The 26687-nt window shown below is 56.8% G+C and overlaps 1 protein-coding gene across 3 annotated transcripts in view; it reads left to right on the forward strand.

Moving 5' to 3' along the window:
• The window catches only part of HMGXB3 (HMG-box containing 3), a 65726-nt gene that overhangs the window by 12576 nt on the left and 26463 nt on the right, over positions 1-26687 (forward strand). For 2 of the 3 annotated variants that reach the window (XM_047779035.1, XM_047779037.1), the window contains exons 6-13: positions 4456-4587; positions 8744-9147; positions 11697-11872; positions 11982-12079; positions 14907-15005; positions 16506-16655; positions 20328-20629; positions 21166-21293. In XM_047779035.1, the coding sequence (XP_047634991.1) occupies positions 4456-4587; positions 8744-9147; positions 11697-11872; positions 11982-12079; positions 14907-15005; positions 16506-16655; positions 20328-20629; positions 21166-21293 (1489 nt within the window). The remainder of the gene's footprint in view (positions 1-4455; positions 4588-8743; positions 9148-11696; positions 11873-11981; positions 12080-14906; positions 15006-16505; positions 16656-20327; positions 20630-21165; positions 21294-26687) is intronic. The other variant, XM_047779036.1, reaches the window with a different exon arrangement.

Below are 26687 nucleotides of genomic sequence, written 5' to 3' on the forward strand. Positions count from 1 at the left end.
TGACGTAAAATTGTTCAAAACCTTTCTTTATTCCTTTTTTTTTGGCCGCTCCTGTGGCATATGGCAGTTCCTGGGCCAGGGATCAGATCTGAGCCGCAGTTTTGGCCTAAGTGCTGGCCTAGGGCTTGAGCCTGCGTCCCGGCACTCCAGAGATGGCTCTGCTCGCCGTCGCACCGTTGCAGGAATTGTTAAGTGTCCGTTGCCGTGCACTGTTCACCGGGTGGGGCGGTCGTCACCTTCTCCATTTTGAGAACTTGTCATCTTTCCGAACAGAAACTCAACACCTGTTAAATAGTAACCCCCCCGCCCCGGCCCTGGTGATTCCTTCCACTTTTGTGGCATCTGTGGTTTCTAGGTACCTCGTAAGAGGTACAAAGCAAATACTCTTTTTGGTCTGACTTTTTCACGTAGGGTAATGTTCTCAAACTTCATCAGTCTTCGAGTTCCCATCGTGGCTCAGTGGTAACAAACCGGACACGTGTCCGTGAGGACGTGGGTTTGATCCCTGGCCTTGCTCAGTGGTGAGGGATCTGGCTGTGCTGTGAGCCGTGACTCAGCTCCGATTCCACCCCTCGCCTGGAAACCGCCGTGGGCCACAGTTGTGGCCCTGAGAAAGTGAAGAAAAAGAAAAAAGAGAGGTCTAGCGTGGCGCAGTCAGGAGAATTTTCTTCCACTCGTGGCGGAGTAGTGACCCGTTGCGCGGACGACTGCGTTTCGTGACTCTGTCCGTAAACATCGATGGACTTGTGGCTTGTTTCGCTCTGGCCGTTGTGAGCAGTGCTGCCAGGAGTGTGCAGGTGTGCACGTGTCCGCTCGAGTCCCTGCGTTTAGTGCCTCTGGGTGTAGACCTAAGAGGGGAGCTGTTGGGCCGTGTGGTCCTTCTGTGCTTCAGCTTCGAGAGACCTCGGTCCTTTCAGTGCCCGTAGAGTCCGCAGAGACTTCACGTCCTCGTTCCTCGTGCTGGCAGTTGGGGCCTGTCTGCTTTGTTTCCTGATGCGCTTGGCTAGAGGTGGTTGACTTTACTGATCTTCTCAGAGAGCCTCTGTTGGTTTCTGTTTCTCTCCTTTCTGTCCTGATTTTTTTTTCTTTGTGGCCACGTCGGTGGCACATGGAAGTTCCCAGGCCGGGGATCAAACCCGAGCCACACTGTGACATCGCCTGGGTCTTTAGCCTGCTGAGTCGCACGGAAAGTCCTGCCCTCATCTTCCTTATCTTTGCTCTGCATGCTCTGGGTTAATTGGTGCTTTTCTAGTTTCCTGCCTGCCTTCCTTTCTTTCTTTCCTCGTCTTAGGGCCGCACCCACAGCACATGGAGGTTCCCAGGCTGGGGGGCTGAATCGGGGGAGCTGCAGCTGCCGGCCTACACCACAGCCGTAGCAACTCAGGATCCAAGCCACGTCTGCGACCTACACCACAGCTTGTGGGATGCTGGACCCTTAACCCACGGAGTGAGGCCAGTGATCAAACCCACGTCGTCACGGATGCTCGTCGGGTTTGTTACTGCTGAGCCGCCACGGGAGCTCCTCTGTGGTATTTCTTAGATGCCACATGTGAGTGATGCCAACACAGCATTTCTCTTTCTAACTTACTTTCACGTATCCGACCTTCCAAGTCTATATTTTGCAAATGGCACAGTGTCCTTCTCTTTTATGGCCAAGTAGTATTCAGCTGCTTGTGTGTGCCTCATCTTTATCCATTAATCGATTGATGGGCACAGGTTGTGTCCACGTCTTGGCAGTTGTAAATAATGCTGCCATGAACGTTGGGGTGCACAGATACTTTTTTTTTTGTCTTTTTATCTTTTTAGGGCTGCACCCCTGGCATATGGAGGTTCCCAGGCTAGGGGGTCCCTGCTGAGCTGTTGCTGCCGGCCTCCATCACAGCATCTCCAGATCCGAGCCACGTCTGCGACCTACACCACAGCTCCCGGCAACACCGGATCCTTAACCCACGGAGCAAGGCCAGGGGTCGAACCTGCAACCTCATGGTTCCCAGGCGGATTCGTTTCCGCTGTGCCGTGACGGGAACTCCGAAATACTTTCTAACTTACTTCCTTGACCCGCGAATTTTGCTTGTGTGGTATTAGAAGTATGTTACTTCCTAAATATTTGGGATTTTCCAGATGTCTCTGTTAATTGCTTTCTGGTTTGATTTATAAGACCCGAATCTTTTAAATTGACTGACTTATTTTCGGGCCCAGAACGTGGATTGTCTTGGTAAATGTTGTATGTCCACTTGAGAGGAACGCGTGCTCTGCTGTTGGGTGGGGCGTGAGGTTGGGTTGACGGTGTTGCTGGCTGATTTTACCCTCACTGCTTTTCTCTTTGCCTTTTCTGTCAGTTGTTGAAGGAAGCATCCAGCTGTGGTTGCCGATTTCTCTCTTTCCTGTGGCCGTTCTGTTGTGGTGTCACGTGCTTTGACTCTTGGTAAACACGTACACGTTGAGGGTTGTTCAGGGTCACTCTGTGCTGCCGGTGCTCGGTCGCGTCTTCGTCATGAAGTGCCCTTTATCTCTGGAGTGTTCGTGCCTGCGAATCTGCTTAGCTCTGCTCTCAAGCTTTCTTTGGAGTAGTGGGGTTACCAGGGTCTGTCTTTTCCGTCCTTTACCTGTCGGTAGCTTTGTCGTCCTTTCTTGGGAGGCAGCAGGTTCGTTTGGCTCGAGAGGCCAGCCCCGTCGGTGCCCTCTGCCGTGTGCTTACGGCCTGTGGGCCCGCGTGTTGGATGTGGTTGTTAGTGTGCTTTGGTTTAAGTCTGTCATTTTACTCCTTGTGGTTGTTTGTGGGCCTGTTTCTTTACTTCTACTTTCTTTTGCAACAGGTGAGTGTTTGGTGTGAGTCCGTTTTATCTTCTTGATTGCCCTGTGAGCTGTTGGCTTTGTCCTGGAGGTTGTGTCATTTTCTTTTGGGATCAGTGGTGCGCGTCTTTGCCTTGTCGCAGTACCTTCCCAAGCCTCTGCTGGGGGTGAACGGTACACTCTTGGGTGAGAAGGTTACGGGGAGCTCATTATTGGTTCTGAGCCTCTCCTCTTCTGGAAATTAATGTTCTTGTGAAAATGGTTAAGTAAGTGTTAGCCACGCTCTTGTAGAAATACTTAGGAAGACACCACCCGCCTTGAATGCTAGCATTATTTTCTCCAGTCCTTTCTTAAGCTGCTCTTGAGGAATAATTCTGTGTTTGTGGGAATTTACTTATGGACGTACCTTTGCTCTGCTTTCTGGGAGTGTGTGTTCAGAAGGAGTATTCCTTGTGGGGCCACGGTCCGAGAAAAGGCAAGATAGGATACTTGGTAGCACATCAGCAAGGCTCTCACAGGAGTCCCCTGCGGGAGGCTGGCCAGGGATCTCGCGTTGTCCCTGCAGCGGCTCGGGTTCGATCCCTGGCCCAGGAGCTTCCGCCTGCCGTGGCGTGGCCCCCAGTCAGTCTCTCACAGACTGCGCCTTGGGCTGTCTCCCTTCACCAGAAAGGGCAGGCGCTTTCACAGAAGAGGAAACCAGGGGCCCAGGAGCTGACATGACCCCAGGCCATTGAGTGTGCCCAGAGTTGGTGTCCCACCCCGTCATACTCACCTGTGCCCGGCTGCCACCCTGGTGGGCATGGTTGCCTTCGCCTTGGGCGTGCTGGCCAGCAGGAGTCTCGTGGCAGCGTGGCCTTCCCAAGGGAGGGGTTTGCTGTCTGGCCGGGCTCGTGAGGCTGGGATGAGCGGCTGGGGCCCGTTCACAAGCGACGCAACAAATCTGGCAGCGAGGCGTTTCCTTGGCAGCGTCAATCGAGACACGCAGCACGGCTCGTTTCCCTTTGGGACAGAAGTGTCACGCGCTCTGTTCGGAGGGAGGTCACTGGAGGTGGTGCGAGGCAGTGGCTGAATGTTCTCGCACGCAGATAATCCGATTCTCCGGCGTGGCCAAGGACCCGGCTTCGTGTGGAGTTGCTGCTCGTGTGTTTTAGCGACCGAGGTCTGTCTGCCTGTCTTTGAGCCCTCGCTCCTGGCTTCTGGTTTGTAGCCAACAGGAATGGAAGCGAAGCAGGGTGTCCGCAGTGTCCAGCACTGCGGGATGCGCGGAGGGGCTCTTGGGCGAGGGACCCAGAAGAACCTCTGTGTTCAGGTCTCGGTGCTTGAGCCGGTTGCCTCCCGGCCCAGAGAGGGCAGCCCCTGTGCGCGTCAGCGGCGGGGGTAGCTCCTTCCTGGCGGTGAGGAGAGCGCCCCGCGAGGCGTTGGTGGGTTTTGCCTGATGCATTGCCGCCGCGGTCCTCGCTGAAGCCTGGGGCCGCTGGCTCTCCCCCGCCCCCCGCTCTCCGCTGGTGCAAGGTGCCCTGGTCGGGCCTTGGGGCCTTTCCAGCTCCGACCTGCCAGGGCTCCCGGAGGCGGCCGGCCTTCTGGGATCGTTGTGCTTGGAATGACGGTCAGGGTCTGGGCGAGGACAGACGGCCGTTTGATTCGGACCTGCTTTTTTAACAGACCACTACATACACCCGACGGGGCCACGGGACGTGCACCAGCCCAGGCTGCTCCTTTACCTATGTCACCAGGCACAAGCCACCCACGTGCCCCGCCTGCGGTAACTTCCTCGGAGGAAAGTGGACCCCGAAGGTAAGGCCCTGGGCCGTCGCGGCTTTGGGGGCCCCGCCCGAGGCCAGGTGACTAGGTCAGAGCGCATCAGGTTTTCTGGGGGCCCACGTAAGTCAGCTGCTCAGTCACTTAAGAGCAAGCGAAGTGTCACCCACAGCCTCCTGCCGTCCAGAGTTGCCTTCTCAGAGTGTTTCCTTGCAGTCTTTCTCTGAGTGTCTAAGTTCTGTGTCTTCCCTTTTTTCATTGAACGTATCGTGCCATTAAATATCCTTTGCAGGAGTTCCCGTCGTGGCGCAGTGGGAACGAATCCGACTGGGAACCATGAGGTTGTGGGTTCGATCCCTGGCCTCGCTCAGTAGGTTAAGGATCCTGCGTTGCCGTGACTGTGGGGTAGGCTGGCAGCTACAGTTCCGATTAGACCCCTAGCCTGAGAACCTCCATGTGAGGCCCTAAGAAGACAAAAAGACAGAAAAAATAGTAGTAACATCCTTTACAGAGCTCCTCGAGAGCGACTGCCCCGGGTTGATGTGTCCCCTCCGGTCAGGGTTAAACTGCCACCCGTCCTCCCTCCACACCGACTGCTCGGTCACCCACAGGCACGGCGCTCACCGCGTTCCGAAGTCCCAGACCCTTGCTGAGTCGCCTGTGGCCCCTGTGACAGGCGGAGCGTCGTTGGAGTCTCTTGGGGGCTTCGCGGGTTAAGGGTGCAGCGTTGGTGTCACGGCTGTGGCCCTGGTCACAGCTGTAGTGAGGGTTCATTCACAGGCCTGGGAATTTCTGGATGCTCTGGGTGCGGCTCCCCCCCGCCCCCCAAAAAACCACACTGGGGCTCCTTGATCTCCGCCTTTGCAAGCAGCTGATATTCAGTAAGCAAATGAGCCTTAGAGCCTCGGCCCGGTCAGCACGTGGGCTCAGTCCCCGCTCGTCCGCTGGGCGCTGACTCCATCCCACGCACTTGCTGCATGTTTGCTGTGAGCCTCTAAGTTATTTAGGGACAAAGGGACTGGGGTGGTCGGGGTGGTTTTACAGGGGAGAGGGTCTGGAGAGAGAGATCAGTGGAATTTGGGTCGGTCGCAAGGGACAGAGAAGCTGTTGTTTTTGTGAAAATAACTTTGGCTAAGATTGTGTCATGTTTTTAATTTGCGGTCCAAACTTACTCGCGTGGAGACTTAAGTAGCTGCGTACCTGTCGGGTCTGGGGCAGTTTCCACAGAAGGTCTCTGAGGAACGAGCCCAGGCAGCGTTTTTCCCTCTGACCGAGTGCTGGCACTGAGGATATCACCAGTTTTGGAGGCAGAGTAAGTTAATAATTAGGAATTCAGCTCTAGGAGTTCCCATCGTGGCGCAGCAGTTACCGAACCTGACTAGGATCCATGCGGATGCGGGTTCGATCCCAGGCCTTCTTCGGTGGGTTAGGGATCCCGCGTTGCTGTGGCCGTGGTGTAGGCCGGCGGCAGGATCCATGAGGACACTCCGATTCGAGCCCTGGCCTGGGAACCTCGGTGGGCGGCAGGGGCGGCCCGGAGTCGGTTCCCGTGGTGCAGACCCTGCTTCCCAGGTGTCGAGCGTTGTCGCCGAGGGCCGGGCCGGGCCGGGCCGTTGGAGTGGCTCTTGCGTGTAGATGGTGGTCAGAGGTAGTGCCGCCTCCCTCGTCGAAGTCGCTGGGGGGCGGCTGCAGTGAACCGGAGCTGGACGGCCTGTCCTCGGGGTTGTACCTACAGTCCCCAGTGGGGTCCACGGCCCCTGTGTGGGCAGCAGGGCACTGCTGTCTCTGTTCCTGCGGGCAGTGCGAGCACCCCAAGGGGCAGGAGGTGCCGAGCGCCCGTGCGGAGTTTCTCGTGGGCCGCCGTGAAGCCGTCCAGCTTATTCCAGCCTAGTTACTCTCCCCGCATGGGCGTCCCCGGCCGCAGGAGGGGGATTGGACCGGGTGGTGGTCGGGCCTTGCTTCTCACTCACTGACGCTCAGCGGCGCTGTCCGGGGACCTCCTTCCCTGGTGTGCGGGACGGAGGCGAGCCGAGCGGGGCCTGGGCTCCCGCAGATTCTCTGTCTGCTTGGCGTCTCGCCTCTTTTGTTGTGTGTCTTTTCCCCCTTCGAGGGCAATAACTTTCAGCCGTGCTCTTTCTGAGGTCAGCCTCGTGACAGGAGAACAGTTGTTGCTTTTCTGCTTGTCTCCAGTCGTGACTTGCTGAGTCAGAACTTCTCCCCAAAGGTTTTTGCAAGAATTACCATGTAAAGAGCAGGTGAGTGTGGCCGCTAAGCCCCATGGAAGCACAGCACGCGAGTGTGGGGAGAGGGGATAACACGGCCGCACGGGGCCTGTGCCTTTCAGCGATGATGGGGCCGCTCGGCGGCGAGGCCAACTCCCCTGTTTCCAGCTGAGGGAAACGAGGCTGGCGAGGGCAGCGACGTGCCAAGGTCACCGCACCCGGTGCGCGGCCCTCCCCCGCTGAGCCGCGCCTCCTGGGCCTCCCGCGCTGTTCAGCTGCAGCATCTGAGGCTGGAGGGAACGAGGATAAGTGTCTCTAAAAGCTCCAGATGCGTCCTGCCAGTCAGGAAGTGACTCACCTTTTCTGACGTTGTTCGGGGGCTCAGACTGGCTAAAATGAGCCCCAGAAACACGGGGCACAGCGCCTGGTGAGTGGAGGGGGCAGGAGATGGTACAGGAGGCTGTTGAGCGCACGGCCTGGGTCCTGCGGGCTCTCTGACAGCAGAGCTTGAGGCCTCTGTGTGAGCCACTGGGTGGATTGGCCTCCAGTTTGAAAGGGAAGTGATAGCTGAAAACGGAGGGCTGAGTTGAGGAAACGCGCCGTACCAGCTAGAGTGCTGGTTTTTGTTTTTTGCGGGGTTTTTTGGTCTTTTTGTCTTTTTTAGGGCCGTGCCTATGGCATATGGAGATTCCCAGGCTAGGGGTCGAATCAGAGCTACAGCTGCTGGCCTAGACCACAGCCACGGCAAGGGGGGGATCCTCAACCCCTGGAACAAGGCCAGGGATCGAACCTGCAACCTCACGGGTCCTCGTCGGTTCATCGGGTTCGTTAACCACTGCGCCAAGACCGGAAACCCTAGAGTGTTTTGCTTCAATTGTCTAATCGTCCTGAAAAGGACTTTTGTCTGTAGCCTCTTCGTGGGCAAGGTTTTGCTCAAAGATCTCGTCCTGGGGCTTCGTGTCATTTGTCTGTTTTTCTGCTCCCTCTTCCTTCCCTCTTCAGCGGTCAGGAAGCTGCAGGTCACTTGAAATTTCGTCCTCGTGGTCCGGGGTTGTCTGTTGGAATCCCGGAGTGCGCCTTGCAGGCGTCTCCAGGTTGTCTAGGTTGGTTCTTGGCCGGAGCCGCTGTTGACATGGGAAGAGTTTCTCAGGGTCCAGGAGGGCCTGGGGAACACGAAACATCTTGCTCTCCGCGACGGGCCAGGCCGCCCGAAAGGCGGTCTTGCTGCTGTGGACAGATGCAGAGCTCTCTTCCTGCGTGATGGGCCGTGGGGCCTCAGAGGAAGCTCGCCTTGGGGGCCGTACGCGGCTGGGCTGAAGCAGAGCCTCAGCGGCGCCCCGCTGGTGCGCCTCGTCCCCAGTTGGTTTCTCGTGCCTTTCATGGTCCCGCGTAAGGAGGGACGCGTGGGGCCCGTCCCGGAGACGCCCTGGGGGAGAATGTGGTCGGAGGGCGAGCCTGAGGGCAGCCGCGGGGTTGGGGAGTGCGCGCACTTTCTGGCAGGGGATCCACCAGGCTGAGCGCGGAGGACCCGGTGCGGCGTCCGCGGAACGTCCGTCAGCCGAGCTCTGACCTGGGGGGCTCCCCGGAAGGAGCGTGGAACAAGAGCGTGTTCCCGCTGGGGTTGGTCCCTGTGAGACTGCGGCCACTCGTGAGAAGGGCGCCACCCAGATAAGCAGTGTGGGACTCGGGGGCCCCATGTGGCCGCGTGTCAGCCTCTTTCTAGACAATCAAAAATCCAGGTAAAGAGCACCAGCATTTGTTTGCCGAAACGGAAAGAGAAAACGCCAAGGCGGCCCTTCCTAGGCAGGTGGCTTTATCCCCACGTGGGCACTGAGTCCTCTGGTGAAAGGGGCCTGGAGACCGACGCCGGGGCTCCTGAGGCGGCCTCTCTCGGCCTCGAAGCTTCCTCTCTGGGGGCGGCGTCAGCTGGGACGTGCCGCACACCTAAGGGGTGTTCCTGTTTCTTCTAGGAAAAGCCGTCCAAGGTCAAGGTGGACTTGGCTTCTGGCGTCCCCTCTAAAGGCTCCGTGGTTAAAAGAAGTCAACAGCCTGTGGTCACGGAGCGCACCTCGCCCAAGCAGCGCTGTTCCCCGGCGGCCCTGGAGAGCGCCGAGGCCGGGAGCCAGCTCCTGAGCGCCGCTCCTCCGAGGGAAGGGGGTGAGCGGGGCGCACGGGAGGCGCCCGTCCTCGCGGACGCCTGCCTCCTGGTCACGGACGCGCCGTCGGTCTCTGAGACGCCGGTGGTCAAGAGTGGCGCGCAGCCCGAGGTCTCCATGGGGACAGTGGAGAGGGACAGTCCTGGACTAGACGTGCTGCCGCCAGCCGAGGGGACCAGCACCTCCACTTCGCTCCCTGCTCCTAAGAGGCCTCCAGGGTAAACCCGTGTGTCTTTGTGTTGCAGCGTCGCGTTGGAACAGCAGACCGGGGGCCTGTGGCTGCCGTGTCCCTGTCCTCAGCGCGTATTCCCCCGTGGGTGCGGCAGCAGGGTCCGCGCAGAGGTGTCCGGTGCAGAGATACGGAAGCCCAGGCTGCCAGGCCCGGACTGCCTTTCGTCCCGCGCCCTGCTGGCCAGGTCCTCGGACGCCTCTGCCCGCGGGTCTCCCAGAGGTGGTTGTCTGCGCGTCGCTGGTGCGGGCTGCGGGCGTGCTCCAAACCCAGGGTCCGGGCCTGCATCCTGGACTTGGAGGGAGAAGCCTCATTAAGGCCTCGCGGAGGCCGATGCCCTCCCTGCTGGCCGAGCACGCAGCTCGGGTGCTGCCTCCCTCCAGGCTTCTGGCGGGGCCTGAGCACGGTCCCTGCCGGACCCCTCCTCCACTCGGAGACGTCCTGACGTGGCTGTTGGTACAAAGTCTTGCCCTCAGTGCCCGACTGCACAGCCTGGAAGAGGTTGCGTGCAAAGCGCCCAGCCCAGTGCCTTGCCGGGAGGTGGCGGTCTGGCAGGCTGGGCTGTTCCTCCTCCTCAAACTGGGAGTTCCCGTCGTGGCGCAGCGGAAACAACCCGACTGGTGTCCACGAGGATGCGAGTTCAGTCCCTGGCCTCGCTCAGTGGCTCATGGATCCGGCATGGCTGCGAGCTGTGGTGTGGGTGGCAGATGCGGCTCAGGTCTGGCGTGGCTGTGGCTGTGGCTGTGGCGGAGGCCGGCAGCTGTGGCTCCAATTCAGCCGTAGCCTGGGAACCTCCGTGTGCTGTGGGTGCGGCCCTCAAAAGCAAAAAAAGCCAAAAAAGCCTTAATAGAATCCTCCACGTAACCCTTCCCATAGGGCTCTTCGGTCTTATCATTGAAGGCCTTTCTTTATATTAGCGGTACCTCAAAAGCGAGCAGCTTTGCCCCAGGGGACGTGGTGGCAATGCATGGAGGCGTTGGGGTTGATAAAGCTGCGGGGGTGGGGGGTGCTGCTGGCATCTGGTGGGTAGAGGCCGGGGATGCCACCGAACACTCCTGTAACGGAATTATTTGGCCCAAAGTGTTAGTAGTGACAACCGTGGAAATTCTGATTTATATTATTAATATGATTTAAGATTTTTTTACTGTTGAGGAGTTCCTGTTGTGGCTAAGCAGTAAAGAACCCAAGTAGCAACAAACCCGGCTTGGATCTGGCATTGCTGTGGCTGTGGTGTAGGCTGGCAGCTGCAGTTCCACTTCGACCCCTAGCCTGGGAACTTCTGTATGCCGCAGGTGTGGCCCTAAAAAGAAAAAATCTTTTTTGTTGAATAGAAAGTATATTCATTCCGTTCAGATTCGAAAGGCGAGAGGAACATATACTGAAAAAAATCTCTTGCGAGTCCTCCTTGTGGGTCTGCAGGTTAAGAACCCAGCTAGTATCCATGAAGGTTCTGGTCTGATCCCAGCTCTCGCTCCGTGGGTGAAGGAGCGAGTGTTGCCGTGAGCTGCCGTGTAGGTCGCAGATGCGGCTTGGATCCGGCGTGGCTGTGGCCGTGACATAGGCCAGCAGCTGTAGCTCTGATTCGCCCCCTGGGAACTTCCGTATGTTGTGAGCGTGGCTGTAAAAAGACAAAAAATACCTCCTTTCTGTCGCGTCCTTCAGCGCGTCATTCCCGTTTCCCAGGCAGGATTCCCAAATCCCTGGGTATCTGGCGCTGATTTTGAGCGGATGCGAGCAAATGTGTGTGTGCACACACGGAGTTGGCGCTGGCCCGAACACAGATTGGAGCTGTGTGGGTCCGCCGGCACGTGGCTGGTTTTCAGTGACACACACCGCGGAGCCAGACCGCCCAGCAGCGGGTGGCCGGGTGCGGAGGGCAGGCCGAGAAGCCGTGTGCGGGCTTTCGGGTGCGCAGCCGTCAGCGCCCCTGGCGGATGCTGTTCCGGCTCAGCTGTGTGCGCGCGCGTGCGTGGGTGTGCGTGCGTGCGTGTTCTCTCCAGCTGCCTTTCCACAGGTGGCAGCATGACGTGGGTTCTTTGACATCTCGCCTTTTCAAATTGAGCAGTATCCTTCGGGAGGCTTCTGCGGCCTTAGAGACCGCAGCTCTGCACGTGGTTTTGGGCAGGGAAGCCCGTGAGCACGTGCGGGCCGAGGCCGCCGGCCGCGCTGCAGGCCCGAGGCGGGGCGGCGGGGCGTCGTCACAGCCCCCGCCTCAGAAGCGCGGGGCCCCGCTGTCCAGGCTTGCAGCTGCCCTCGGGACTGCGCGAGCCCGAGCCGATCAGGGCAGAGCCGGTGTTCTAACTCCGGGAGCTCTTGCCGTCCCCACTTGGGCCCTGGATTGTCTTCGTAATGGCCCGAGAAGCACGGCGATGACCGTCCCACTTGACAACGAGAAACTTGCCTGGGTGACCCGGCCGCTTGATGGTTGAGTCGCTGTCTGGAGGCTGACAGTGCGCCCGGCCCTGCTCTCCTGCTCAGGTGCTCTCCTGCCTCTTGCTGTGCAGTTTCTAGGAGGGTGTTTGCTTCTTGTTTTTCCAGGGTTGACCTGCTCACCCCGGTGCCCAGAGGCCCGGAGTTCAAGGGCAGAGCACGGGGCAAGCCCTCGTTACTGGCTGCGGCGAGGCCCACGAGAGCGATTCTTCCAGCCCCAGCGCACGTGGGCCGAGGCGGTGGCGCGGGCCTGCCCAGGGCCAGGCAGGCCTTTCCCCCGAGTGGTAAGGTCCAGGCCCAGCCCGGGACCGGGGGCTGTCTGGGGCCGGGGAGTGGGGTCGAGAGACTTGGGATGTGCCCTCACGGCACCCGTTTGGCTCCGGGTTGTCTCAGAGAAGGCTCCCTCTGTGAGGACCTGTGGCCTGAAGCCAAGCACGCTGAAGCAGCTGGGCCAGCCCGTCCAACAGCCATCGGGCGCTGGTGAGGCGCAGGTAAGACCCGGTCCCGGAGGGCGCGGTCTGGGGGGCCTGGCAGAGGCCAGGGCTCTGGGAGGGGGATTGGCATGAATGAGTCACCCGTTTCGTAATTAACTTCTTTTCTTGTTGTAAAAGTGAATGCGTGTTTAAGAATTTTTTATTTAGAAATAATGTAGAACAAAGTTGAAAGCATGAAAACAGCCTCAAGAGCCCTGTGCTCTCTTGACCTGGTTGCCTACCTTACTGTTTAGCTCCTTGCTTCCTCCGGGGGGGGGGGGGGCGGTGTGTGTTAAAATACACATAACGGAAGGGCGTCGAGGGAAACGAAGCCGACGAGGAGGGACCATGAGGTTGCGGGTTCGGTCCCTGGTCTCGCTCCGTGGGTGAAGGATCCGGCGGTGCTGTGAGCTGTGGTGGAGGCCGGCGGCTCCAGCTCCGATTCGACCCCTAGCCTGGGAACCTCCATGTGCCTTGGGTGTGGCCCTAAAGAAGAACAAAAAAAGACCAAAGAAAAAGAAAAACATATATACATAATTTAAGGGTAATAGGACCTTTCACTCTTTAAAAGCCTCAGTGTGTATTTCCTCGGAGACGCTGTCTTCCCGAAACGTTGGTATTTTGTCATCTGTGTTGGAGTTTTTTCAGTTTTAGCCAATCAGGTCCTTCATACACTTTCTCCTTGAGCACAAGACCCAGTCTAGGGTTGGGTCCTGCATTTAGTTGTCACCTCTCTAGCCTCCGTTTAAAAGGAATGATTGCACGGCGGTTGTAGACAGTTCAGGTAAAAGCAGAAAAAAAGGCAGTCTCTTGTGGTCCTGCTGCCCAGAAATTGCTCTTACTGGCCGTCTCTGTGCTCGTTTAGCCTTCAGGTACTTTTCCTGCGTTTGTGTGTGTTTATTTTTTATTCAGAAAATATTTATTACTGATCTACCGCGCACAGAAAGACACCGTTCCTAAATTCTGTCATGAAAAATGGTATATTGGTGACGTTCAGATTGTAATCCGGAAGGGGTTTTTGTGATAGTCTGTGAACTTTATGTCTTTATTTTTTAAGTGTAATTTTTAAAACCTAAAAGCATGGCTTTCTCCAAGTGCTGGTTTTAAGTAGGACGATTCATTCCCTTTCATATTCGAGCTGTTAAAGATTTCCCACGTGCCAGAACTGCGTATGTTCAACCCCGTTTATTCCTAGTTTTTTTTTTAGTTCTTTTGCCGTATGTGGCTGAAATAGTTACGATCAAAGCTCCCCAAATTGGCGTTTTTCTGACCATGACCATGAGTAACAAACAAGTGTCTGCAGCATAGCCCGGTAAACGTGCATACGTCTACACGGTAAAAGCTTGATACGCAGTTCCCGTGGTGGCCTGCTGCATAGCCACACGGCGTCGTCACCGCCGCGGCTCCGGCTCAGTCTCTGGCCTTGGAACTTGCGTGTGCTGTGGGGACAGCCAGACAGTTTTTTTTAAAAAAAAGTTTACTGAAGCTGTGCCCTTAAGCTATATGCAGTCATTTTTCTATGTCTTTTTCCAGAATGCTGGTGTTTCAGCTCATTAAATTAATTTTAGGGCTGCTCAGTAGGAAACTGAAAACCCTGAGATGTACCCCTGTTGGAACAGGGGCCGGAGTCTGCTGTACCCCAGGGCTCTCGGCCGGGTGACGGCTTCCATTTGATAGCTGTCCGTCGGCCTCAGCGGGAGCCTCAGCCAGCGTCTAGTTTAAAGGCTGATCTGTTTCCCCCAGCGGTGCCAGCTCTGGGTGCCTGTGTGACCTCGGGGTAGCGAATCTAGTTCGCCTCAGCTACTTCCTAGATGTCCCGCCCTTAGAGCCCCTTGACGTGGGTCAATTCCCAGGCTTCTCTGGAGTTTGCTTCAACGTTGGATATTTCTTTAAAAAAAATCAGCCCTTTTGCTAGTCCTAAACAAGGTAAATTACATGAAATCCTTTTTTTTTGGCCACACCCGTGACTTTCAGAAGTTCCCCAGGCCAGGGATTGAAGCCATGCCACAGCAGCAACCCAAGCTGCTGCCGGGACGATGCCAGATCCTGAACCTGCTGCACCACAGGGGAACTCCACATGAAATCTTACATCCTGAAAATCAGTTCAAACTCCCAGTTCCAGAATCCTGTGAATTTAGGATGCTTTCTTTTATATTCCGTGGAGAACATTGAATGATTTTATAGATAGTGGTAAAAATGAAAAACAATCCACTTCGCCTCACCCTGTGATATTTTAGTGAATAAAATGTCACTAAACTTTCAGTCTTCTTTGCAGGATTATTCAGCTGCGTGTTTGGGCATAGAGCTTTTATGTGTTTTTTTCACTTGATAGTAGTTGTAAATCTGATTTTTAGTGTTTCTTTTTTTTAGGGCTGCACTCGGGGCGCATGGAGGTTCCCAGGCTAGGGGTCCGATCAGAGCTTTAGCTGCCGGCCTCCGCCGCAGCCGCAGCCGCAGCCACGCGGGATCTGAGCCATGTGTGTCACCTACACCACAGCTCACAGCAGTGCTGGATCCTGAACCCACTGAGCAAGGCCAGGGATGGAACCTGTGTTCTCATGGATGCCAGTCAGATTCGTTCACCCCTGAGCCACGACGGGAACGCCTGATTGTTCGTATTTCTGACACTGCAGTGTGCGAGCTGTGCAGATGCGCGTGGCAACCCCCGCACGTGAGAGCGACGCTCGCCTTTGGTGGGGTGGTCGCTGCTGACCAGCATCCTGGGGGCTCCTTGGGGGCACAGCTCTGCAGGTGCCTAGGCAGCCGTTGGCTCAGGCTGCTGTAGCACGCGGGCCCTCAGGAGTTTGCAGCTCTGAGGCGCTGAAGCACTCGTTTTGATCCGCAGCTCACAAATGGCCTGGCCAGCAGGACGCCTCGGGTGGAGGTCGTCGAGGTCAAGCCCGACGCCTTTCCTCCCTACAAGTACAGCTGCGCCGTCACGCTGGTGAGTGCCGCCCGGAGGCGGGCGCTCCCGGAGGGCTGGGCTCTCGCGCGGGAGGGTGAGCGCCAGTCTCAGGCGGGTGGGGAGCGGTCCTTGGGCTGGGCAGAGGCTCGGGGGTGGGTCGCCGAGGCCCGGGAGCCCGTCGGGGTGCAGACGGTAGCTCCTGGCGAACTGGCCGCAGGTGTGTCGTCTCTGCCAGGCGACGGCTGTGGAGTGTGGGTCAGACCAGCGTATGTCCCTTGAAAGTGGTTGGGGTGAGAAGCCAGTCCAGCTTCACCTGTGCGAGGCCTCGGGACCGCTGAGCCTCAGAAATGTGTTCCACAGCTCGGTTTGACACATGCGTGTGTGCTCTCGGAAGCAGCGTCTCATGCAGCACGCGTGTCTTCAGGGGTCGGAGAAGCGGTTTGCTTTGTTTGGCCTGGTGTGTCCTGCAGCGGCCTCCCTCCTCCCGCTGGGACTCCTGCCCTCACACGTTAACATCCCCGGAAACGAGCGTGTGAGGCGGGGGCGCCCCTCGGCCGGGTGAGCGGCCCGGAGCAGGGGAGTAAACGCGAGGTGAGCGGAGACCTCGGCCGGAAGCGCTGCTGGCTCTGCTGGCGGCCGTCTGGCCTGGGCAGGGCCCTCTCCTCCTCTGGTTTCCAGTTTGCACCATCCGTAAAGCTGTGCTGCTCTGACGGCACGGGGGGCTCTTCCCGCTCGGTCCCTCTCGTTCTCTTGATCTTCAGGGGCCACCCAGCCAGGTCCCTCAGGGCAGCTCTCTGGCAGAGCTGCGGACATACACACATTTGGAGGAAGCATCTCGAGTTTTGAGAACACAGAGGCCGTGGCGCGCCGGCTCTGCGCCCTGCCCCGAGCGGGGGCTTCGGTGGGAGCAGGCCGGCCCTGTGTGGCGAGTCTGTGCCTTGTCTGGCCCAATCTCGCCGCCTGGTCGGCTGCTCGGGCTGCCTTGCCAGGGACCCAGGCACTGCCTCCTGGTGCCTCCGTCCCTTCACCACCTTCTCCCTGTGGCTGGCGGAGCCGCGAGGGATCGCATCTGGCGGGAACTGCCCGGGACCCTTCCCGTGGCTGATGAGGTGGCAGCTTGTCACGGGAGCCCGGGTGCCAGAGCTTTGTGCTTCCGCAGTCCGTTTAGGTGGCCCTTTAGGTGGAGCTGGACGCGGTCAGTTTCCCGGGGCTCTGGCCCCTGTCTGTTAGCATAGAGCTGTGTCTCACTCTGCCGAGTGCCTGGGCTCTGAAGACCTTAGAATTTCTGACCCTTGAGATTCAGTTCGCTCGTTTCACAGGTAGGGAAGGGCTTGTCAAAATTCTTGAGGCTGCGTTAAGACTGGAAGGGGGTAACTACAGAAAAAAATGCCTTGTTCAGGGCTCCTTGAGAGTTAATCTCAGTTTTGTCTTGCAGTTGCCACTCTCTTCTCTGTCTTACCAGCAGCGGGTCGTCCTGATCCTGGCCCTGCCCAGGTGTAAACTGACCTGCAGAATCGAACTGGGGCCTTGCTCTTTTAGGATTTGGGCCTGGCGACATCGAGAGGCCGGGGAAAGTGCAAGAACCCCTCGTGCAGCTATGTCTACACCAACCGACATAAACCTCGGATTTGTCCCAGCTGTGGTTTTAACCTTGCCAAAGACCGGAGTGAGAAAACCACCAAGGTTCTCGTGAGTTCCTTCCCCACACACCCCCCCAAGCCTGGGGTTGGGCCCCGAGAGCCGACCCGCTTTAGGAGAATTGAAAGGGTTTCTCAGTGCACCGCAGTCATTTGTGCTGGAGCTGGAACCGGGTGAGAGGGTCTGAACCTGGGCAGGTCCCTCCCCTTTTTCGGCCTCCTTTTTGCTAAGGTGAGGGATTGACCAGGTAGCTCCATCTCGCAGAACCTTCTAGCTCAGGGAACCAAGAATTCATTTCCTCCCTCCAAGAAGACAGCCACCCGGGGCCTTAAAGAGGCTTCTGAAGGAGACACGGGCAGGTGGGCTGAGTCCTTGGAGCCCCGAGGCCGACGGAGGACCTGGTGGAGGGAGGGCGCCAGCCCCAGGGTTTTGTGGGTGAGCCCGCTGCCTCCAGGTTCCTCTCAGGGTGCTCGGCTCTGGGCACAGAGCTGTGCTCCTGGCAATCTTGGCAGACCTGCTCCCCGAGGCGGGACCAACCTGTTTGGGTAGTAAAACACATTCCACTTGGCTCCTTCGGGCTTGTTGCTGCTGTTTGTTTATTAGGACCAGGAACGAGGGGCCTTTGCAGAGGTCCTCTGCATTTCCACCGAGTCTTTCTTTCTTTTTTTTTTTTTTTGTCTTTTTGCCTTTTCTAGGGCCGCTCTTGCGGCATACGGAGGTTCCCAGGCTAGGGGTCGAATCGGAGCTGCAGCCGCCGGCCTACGCCAGAGCCACAGCAATGTGGGATCTGAGCCGCGTCTGCGACCTACACCACAGCTCACGGCAACGCCGGATCCTTAACCCGCTGAGCGAGGGCAGGGACCGAACCTGCAACCTCATGGTTCCTCGTCAGATTCATTAGCCACGGAGCCACGACGGGAACCTCCCCTCCACCGAGTCTTTCTCAGGGAACGCCAGGGTGGAGCCCCTGAGGGCACAGGCAGAGGGACCCGGGTGTGGGTGGGAAGAGGGCGCGCTCTCGGCTGCTCCGGAGGCAGGCGGTGCGCGGGACGGGTCGGGGTCCACCCCGGAGCTCGGCTGCTCCGGATCCTCACCATGCAGGGACGCCGCTTTCTGAGAAGCGGGGGCTGGCGGGGTCGGGATCCCGCTGGGGTGGAGGAGCCGTGCAGGCGGGCGGTGGCGGGGGTGGAAGGAGCCCTCAGAGGTTTGGGGGCCACATCGGGGAAGGTGTCTGTGCGAAGCCTGTCCTGGGGCCGGGAGGAGCCCCGAGGTCATCATGCGGGGTGGAGAGGAGGGGGCCTTGCGCAGAAACACGGAGGCAGGAATTGGGAGGTGGGCTGCGTGTGGGCCCGCACGGCCCATCGTCCCTCGCCTAGGTTCAAGCTGCCCGGCCCGCCCGTGAGACAAGGCAGGCACGCGGCTTAGACCTGGGCCTTGGATTCTCAGGGCCGTAGGCCGTAGCGGAGACTCGGGCTTGGGCTCCGAGGCGCCGGTGGGCCCTGGCAGTGCCCGCGCTATGGTCCGTGCCGTGCGCTGCCAGCAGCGAGCTCTCCTTTTGGTGTCTCCCTGCGGCGGAGGTGCCGCGCTTCCCACAGCCCCAGCCAACACCCCCGGCCTCCCCCAGCATCACGTGCCAGGCAGGCGGGTCTGCTTTGCCCACGGGGACGCTGGCGCTTGCGTGCGATGGGCCGTTGGCCTCAGGGCTGCCTGAGGGCCGTGTAGTGGCTGTGCTCCGACCCCGCCTTCCTCTGCTTCGCGGTCTCGGTCGCCGTCGCCGCGGCCTGTGTGGGAGAGCGGCTGGCGGGCTGGAGAGCTGGGCTGCTGAGGGTCGGCTCTGCAAGGCGCACGGAGCCCTCGAGGGCCCCTGTGCCGAGCGGTTTCGAATCCCACTCTTCCTCGTGCTCTCCTGATGTTGGCTCAGTGTCCGCTGCCTCCCCTGTGACCCCGTCTTCAGACACTCCCTCGCCTTCCGGTTCCCTGTTTCAGAGACTCGTAGAGAATCACTGCTTTCCAGAAGGTGAAACGCTGCTTGGAGACCCGGGGACCGCCCGCGCCGTCTCTCTGGCCCCAGCGACAGAGGCCGTGGCGCTGCTGGGCGGGAGGGGCCTTCGCGCCTGTCCTCGCGCCTGTGGTTCAGAGCCCAGGGTAGCAGGCCTGCCAGCGCGTGCTCCAGCCCGCGTTCAGCAGCACGACTGGTGGCACACGGCCTCCGAGGGCAGCTCCTTCTGGGGTCAGTTGCCATCCACGCGTCCTTTCGTTCCGTGCGCGCTCCGGAGGTCAGGCTTTTGGGGACAGAGACGAACAGGACCTGGCCTCTTTTTGCTAGGAGCTCACCGTCCATCCGGGGAGAGATGAGTAACTGAGCCGTTACAGTGAGACCAGCGTGCCTTCGGTGTTCGGTTAATAAGATTTTATTAAACGATTAGAACATGGCCAGAAGGAGTTCCTGTCTGTCGTGGCGCAGTGGTTAACGAATCTGGCCAGGAACCATGAGGTTGCAGGTTCGATCCCTGCCCTTGCTCAGTGGGTTAAGGATCCGCCGTTGCTGTGAGCTGTGGTGTAGGTCGCAGATGCGGCTTGGATTCAGAGTTGCTGTGGCTGTGGTGTGGGTTGGTGGCTACAGCTCCAATTAGACGCCTAGCCTGGGAACCTGCCTGTGCCGTGGGAGCGGCCCTAGAAAAGGCAAAAAAAGAACATGTCCAGCAAAGATGAATTAGAATCTTTTGGAGTTCCTGTTGCGGCTCAGTGGGTTAAGAACCCAACGAGGGTTCAAAAGGATGCAGGCTTGATACCTGGCCTTGCTGAAGGCGGTGAAGGATCTGGCGTTGCCGCAAGCTTCCGCTGCAAGCCCTAGGTCATGGCCCGGATCTGGCCTAGGCCGGCAGCTGCGGCTGCGATTCCACCCTAGCCTGGGAACTTCAAATGCCGCGGGTGCCGTCCTAATAAGAAAAGAAAAAGGGGGAAAAAAAGAATTTTGTGTGTGTGCCCTCTTAGTGAGGATTGGGAATCAGGAGATGAGCAGGGGAAGGGCTGGTGTGACTTAGCAGCCAAAACAGTGAGATTCGCCGTAAAGCTGTGGCCTCGGGGGTTCGGAGGAGGGGGCCATTCACGCTACACTTGCATGAGGGGTCCGAGAGCAACCTCGCTGCAAAGGCACCCTCCTGGGAAGGCCCCGTTTCGGTGGGCGCTTCAGACCCTGTCTCCTGGAGACCGCTGACGCAAGAGGTCCCCGGTGTCAAAGACCGGCGGTCGAGGCGGGCCAGGTCCCGTTGATGCCTCGCGGTGCCATTCGCGGTCTGCGCCGCGTGCTTTGCTGGTGCTCTTGGTTACAGCATCGCTGAGAGGTGATCGTTGGCATTTTGGTCCTTCTTTCATGGGCGAGGAGGTTGCGCTCAGAAAGATGGAGCCCGTCGCCTTGGGGCACGCGTGTGCGTGGGTTCCGTGGCGTATCCCTGGTCTCCGTCCTCCAAACCCCACACCTGTTGGGTGGGTGGGAGCTGACCCTTGAAACCCTTCCCGGGAGGTGTGTAACCCTCTCATCTTCCTGGTGGAGAAGCTGAGCGCCAGGGGGGAGACGGCGCCGGTGTCAGCTGAGCTGCTTGGGAGCCTGGGTCCCTCACCTCTCGGTCGTGGGCTCATCCTTCTGCCGCTCACAGCCTCGTGGCTTGAGCCCGAGGCTGGCCCTCTTGGCCGGGGGGTTGGTGATCTATCCACTTCTTCCAGGAGGCGAGCTCCCCGCTCCCAGACGTGCTGAGGGCCACAGAGCCCCTGAGTGCAGCCCAGAGGGAGGTCCAGCGTCAGTCCACCCTGCAGCTGCTGCGCAGGGTCCTGCAGATTCCGGAGAACGAGGCTGAGCTGGCTGAGGTCTTCGCCTTGATTCACGAGCTCAACAGCTCTCGACTCGTCCTGTCCAGCGTGAGCGAGGAGGCGGTCACCATCGAGCAGACCTCTTGGTCCACCTACTACGAGTCTCCGTCCACGCAGTGCCTTCTCTGTAGCAGCCCGTTGTTCAAGGGCGGACCAGAGTAAGCGCCCTCCGGGCTCGCCCCTCCCTGCCGCCCCCCCCCCCTCCTCCTCCTCGGCCTGTCGCCCTTTCTTCCAGAACTGTCAAGGTTGCGGCCTTGGCCGATATGCGTCTCTGCTTTGCTTCGGGTCCCGTTTCTTCTCTCTTGGCCAAAAGTAAATTTCGTGACGGTAGTTGCCGATCATCCATTCTCTCTGTTGGCAATGCCCAAGAGTCACCGTCACCACCTTGAGGTTTAATTTAGCTCTGCACTTGCTGCGTAATGCCTGGGCTTGGGAGCTCATTGGGTCTCTTTACATTGGGCACTGAGCTCAGAGTTAGCGTAACGTCAGGGCCGACTCCCTAGACCAGATCCCAGCCCCGTGGGACCAGCCAGCTAGAAAATCCTGGCAGGGGAAGCTCCAGCGCCCCCCCCTCCGCCCCCCGCCCCCACCTGCTGCCCTGACCGTCTCGAGGACGTTGCCACTGAGCCCTGAGCCCAGGACCTGCCCCAAGAAGTTGACTTCCCTCCTGTTCTCGGTTGGTGTTCGGTACTAGCTCCCTGGCCGGGCCCCAGGAGTGCTGGCTGCTGACGGCCAGCTGGCTGCAGGTGGTGACCGCCCAGGTGAAGATGTGTCTGAATCCCCAGTGTCTGGCCCTGCACAGCTTCACGGACATCTACACAGGTGGGTACCGGCTCTTCTTCCCGCGGGGCAGTCGGAGCACGTCCCCGTGGGCCACACCTCTGGGCCTTCGAGCACCGCGGCTGGTCTCGCGTCGGGTTTCTGAGCAGGAGGCCGTTCTCCTCCTGGGTCTCTCAGCGCCAGGAGATGCCGTTTATCTCTCGTCAAGGATCTTTGAATAAATAATTTCAAAATGACAGATCTTTCTCGTGGAAAGGCAAGGTGCTGACAAGCGGAAGTCAGGAGTAGTCCTGTTGCCGCGGGAGACACGTGTAACGTTGTGTTCTGAGAGCTTTGCGGTGTATTAGCCGTCCATGCAGAAGAGAAGAAGCTAGCGGATTTGTAGGTTGATGGTTTTTCTTTGCGCAAAAGCGGGGTCATGCTGGAGTGCTCTTTTACTTTGTCATTTTTATCTTTTTGGCTGCACCAGCAGCATACGGAAGTTCCAGGGTCAGGGGTTGAACCTATGCTGCTGCAGAGACATCAGATCCTTAATCTACTGCACCACAGTAGGAACTCCTGGAATGTTTTATTTTTTGTCTTTTTAGGGTTGAACCCACAGCATATGAAAGTTCCCAGGCCAGGGGTCGAATGGGAGCTGTAGCTGCCCGCCTACACCACAGCCACAGCACCGCCAGATCTGAGCCGCGTCTGCAGCCTACACGCCACCGGATCCTTAACCCAGTGAGCGGGGCCAGGGATGGAACCCGTATCCTCGTGGAGGCTAGTCGGAGTCGTTAACCATTGCGCCACCACAGGAGCTCCCAGCGCGACCATTTTGAGGAGTGTGCGGTGCTCCGCTTTCGAGTTCTCCTGAGGATTGAGTCGTGGTGTGTGGCCTTAATCGCGGCTCGGGCGCGTGCTCAGGAGGGGGAGTCGCCGCGCCTGCCCCCTGCCCCCCAGCTCGCCGCTGTCGTGATGGAACCCTGACCCCATGGCAGCCGTTTTGAGACTTGGAATCTTGAGTTACAAGGAGAGCTGAGCGCCCAGGGTGAAAGGGGCCACCGTCCAAGGCGAAAGGGGCCACCGCCAGTCCTTGTCGTCGGACCCTTTGGGGGCCTTATTTCGAATCCGTGCTTTCAGTGTCTTGCGTCGCCTGTCTGAGTTGTCGCTTTGCGTCCTTGTCAACCCTTAGGGAGAGAGCCATTTCCCCGACGTCTGTCCAGACCTCTGGTTCCTAGGATTACGTATAATTTTGAATGTTGACTTCATTTTTACGTCTTCACACGGGAAAAGGCGCGTTGCTGCGCACTTTTGTGAGTTCCGACAAATGCACTGAGTTGTGTAACTGCCACAACACACAGCAGAGCCCCCCACCCCAAAGGTGGTCTTGCACTGCCCTCATAATCAAATGCCCTTCAGCCCCAGCCTCCACCAGCCCTCTGGCGTAGCGGCCGTTCCTCATGGTCCTGTTTTTCCAGAGTGTCATGCGAGTTCAGGGTATGTAGCGTTTTGAGCCCGGCTTCTCAGTAAATACAGCCTGTCACTGGTTTGTTCTGGAGTTCCCTCTGTGTGCAGTGCGGTAGGACTACACCTGCTGCTACTACAGCAAGCCAGTCAGCTTGCCGTGGAGGCTCAGGTTCAGTGCCTGGCCCGGTGCAGTGGGTCAAAGGATCTGGCATGGCCCAGGCCGTGGTGTAGGTCACGGATGGCTTGGATTCAGCCCCTGGCCGGGAGACTCCCACGTGCCGAGGGTGCAGCCATTTAAAAAAAAATAAAAAAAGTTTGGGAGTTCCCGTCGTGGCGCAGGGAAACGAATCCGACTAGTATCCACGAGGTTGAGGGTTGGAATCCTGGCCTCGTTCCGTGGGTTAAGAACCTGGTGTTGCCGTGAGCTGGGGTGTGTAGGCCGCAGATGTGGCTCAGATGTGGCGTTGCTGTGGCTGTGGTGGAGGCCGGCAGCTACGGCTCCGATTAGACCCCTGGCCCTAGAAATGGCAAAAAAAGAAAAAGAAACGTTTGTTCCTTTAGATTGGCTGAGTGGTTTGGCAGTGTGTGGAGCGCCACACTCACTTGATCTGGTCCTTCCTTGAGGACGTGGCAGTTTCTACTCACTTTTGGCAGTTAAGAATAGAGCTGCTCAGACTTTCATGTGCAGGCTTCTGTGGGAGCATAAATTTTCATTTCTTTTTGGGAAACGCCCTAGGCGTCAGGTTGCTGGGCCATATAGTGTATGCTTAATTTTATAAGAAATTGCCAGAGTGTTAGCTGGGTGTTGGTACCTCTTTGCATTCCCGCTGCCAATTGAGTGAGAGTTGCAGTTGGCTTCATGTTGTCTTTTTTTTTTTTTTTTTTAAGGTTTCCTTTGCTGTGCAAAAAGCTCGTCCGTTTGATTAGGTCCCGCTGGTTTATTTTTGCTCTTATTTCTGCTGCTTTGGGAGACTGACCTGAGAAAACACTCGTAAGGCGGATGTCAGAGAGTGTTCTGCCTGTGTTCTCTTCCAGGAGTTGGATGGTGTCTCGTCTCACGTTGAAGTCTTTCAGCCGTTTTGGGTGTATTTTTGTGCCTGGTGTGAGGGCGTGTTCCAGTTTCATTGATTTGCACGCAGCTGTCCAGGTTTCCCAGCAACTTGCTGAAAAGGCTGTCTTTTTCCCAGTTTACGTTCTGGCCGCCTTCGTCAAAGATTAACTGACCGCAGGTGACCGGGTTCTCTGTTCTGTTCCTTTGGTCGGTCTGTCTGCTTTGGTACCGGGACCACGCTGTCTCGATGACTGTGGCTTTGTAATCGTGCCTGAGGTCTGGGAGGGTGACGCCTCCTGCTTGGTGTTTGCTCCTCACGATTGCGTTGGCCATTCTGGGTCTTGTGTGGTTCCCTGTACATTTTTGGATTGTTTGTTCTAGTTCTGTGAAAACGGTCCTGGGTAGTTCGATAGGGATTGCGTTAGATGAATCTGTAGATTGCTTTGGGTGGTATGGCCATTTTTACGATATTAATTCTTCCAGTCCAGGAGCATGGAATATCTTTCCATTTCTTTGAATCCTCTTTAATTTCCTTGATTAATGTTTTATAGCTTTCAGCATATAATTCTTTCACCTCCTTGGTCAGGTTTATTCCTGGATATTTAATTTTTGGGGGTGCAATTTAAAAAGGTACTGTATTTTTATATTCCTTTTCTAATATTTCATTGTTGGTATACAGAAATGCACCTGATTTCTGAATGTTCATCTTGTATCCTGCTACTTGGCCGAATTCATTGATCAGATGGAGTAGTTTTTATGTGGAGTCTTTAGGGTTTTCTCTCTCTGTGTCATGCCATCTGCATAGAGTGACCGTTTCACCTCTTCTCTTCCAGCTGGGATGCCTTTTATTTCTTGTTTGTCTCATTGCTGTGGCCAGGACTTCAGCACTATGTTGAATGGCAGTGGTGAGAGTGGGCATCCTTGTCGTGTTCCAGATTTTGGTGGGAAGGCTCTCAGCTCTTCTCCATTGAGTGTTATATTGGCTGTGGGTTTGTCATAAATGGCTTTGATTGTGTTGAGGTATGTTCCCTCTGTACCCACTTTGGTAAGAGTCTTTATCATGAATGGATGTTGGATTTTGTCAAAAGCTTTTTCTGCATCTATTGAGATGATCGTGTGGTTTTTGACTTTTCTTTTGTTAATGTGGTGGATGCTATCAGTTGACTTGTGTAGGTTGAACAATCCTTTTGAACTTGGGATGAATCCCACTTGGTTGTGGTGTATGATCTTTTTTATGTGTGTGGTTTTTTGTTTTTTGTTTTTTTTCTGGTGTTTTTAGGGCCGCACTCGACGTATATGGTGGTTCCCAGGCTAGGGGTCTAATCGGAGGTGTAGCCACCGGCCTACACCACAGCCAGAGCAACACCAGATCTGAGCCACGTCTGCGACCTACACCACAGCTCACAGCAACACTGGATCTTTAACCCTCTGAGCAAGGCCAGAAATCGAACCTGCAACCTCATGGTTCCTAGTCAGATTCACTTCCACTCTGCCACTACAGCAGCTCCATCTTTTTTTGTGTTGGATTCAGTTGGCTAAAATTTTGTTGAGAATTTTTGCTTCTATATTCATCAAAGATTTTGGCCTATAATTTTTTTTTTTTTTTTTGGTCTTTTTTGGACCATGCCTGTGGTACATGGAGGTTCCCAGGCTAGGGGTCAAATCGGAGCTGTAGCTGTTGGCCTACACCACAGCCAAGCAATGCCAGATCGAGTTGCACCTGCAGACCTACACCACAGCTCATGTCAATGCAGGATCCTTAACCCACTAAGCAAGGCCAGGGATCGAACCTGCATCCTCATGGGTGCTAGTCAGATTCGTTTCTGCTGAGTCACGATGGGAACTCCTATGATTTTATTTTTTGGTGGTATGTTTGTCTGGTTTTGGTATGAAACCAAAACCATTTGGATGATTGCGGCTTCGTAGAATGTCTTTGGGAGTGTTCCCTCTTCAACCTTTTGGAAAAGTTTGAGGAGGATGGGTATCAGTTCTTTGTATGTTTGGTGGAATCCGCCTGTGAAGCCGTCTGGTTTAGACTTTTGTTTGTAGCAGGTGTTTTTATTACATACTCAATTCCTTTTCTAGCGAGTGGTCTGTTCAGCTGATCTGTTTCTTCCTGTGCAGTTTTGGCAGGCTGTAGGTCACTAGAAGGTTGTCCATTTCTTCTGGCCTGTCGAATTTGTTGGCATGTAACTGCTCAAAGTACTTTCTCAGGGTTTTGTGTTTCTGTAGTATCTGCTGAGAGTTCTTTTTCAGTTCTTCGGCTGTTTGAGGTCTTTCCCTCTTGGCGGCGAGTCTGGCCAGAGGTCTGTCCATTTTGTTTACCCTTTCGGAGAACCCGCTCTTGGTTTTACTGATTTGTTTGGATTGTTTTTTGAGTCTCTTTATTGACCTCCTCTCTGATCTTTATGATGTCCTTCCTTCTGCTGACTTCAGGTTTTGCTCTTTTTCTCATGGTTCTAGGTGGTAGGGTAAATTGTTGATTTGAGATTCTTCTTTTTTGAGGAAGGCCTGTATTGCCATGAACTTCCCTCCAAGAACTGCTTTCATGGCATCCCATAGTTTGTTTTCTTTCTTTTTTTGTCTTTTTGCCTTTTCTAGGGCCGCTCCCGCGGCATGTGGAGGTTCCCAGGCCAGGGGTCGAATCGGAGCTGTAGCCGCCGGCCTCCACCCCAGCCACAGCAACGCAGGATCCGAGCCGGGTCTGCGACCTACACCACAGCTCACGGCAACACCAGATCCTTAACCCACGGAGCAAGGGCAGGGATCGACCCTGCGTCCCCATGGCTGCCAGTCGGCTTCGTTAACCACTGAGCCATGACAGGAACTCCTCCCCATAGATTTTGAGTGGTTGTTTTTCATTGTAATTTATCTCGGTTTTTTTTTAATTTCCTTCTTGATTTCCTCGTTGACCCATTGGTGTTTTAGCAGCATGT

The sequence above is a fragment of the Phacochoerus africanus genome, chromosome 4 (assembly GCF_016906955.1).
Source record: "Phacochoerus africanus isolate WHEZ1 chromosome 4, ROS_Pafr_v1, whole genome shotgun sequence".
In the NCBI taxonomy this organism is placed as follows: domain Eukaryota; kingdom Metazoa; phylum Chordata; class Mammalia; order Artiodactyla; family Suidae; genus Phacochoerus; species Phacochoerus africanus.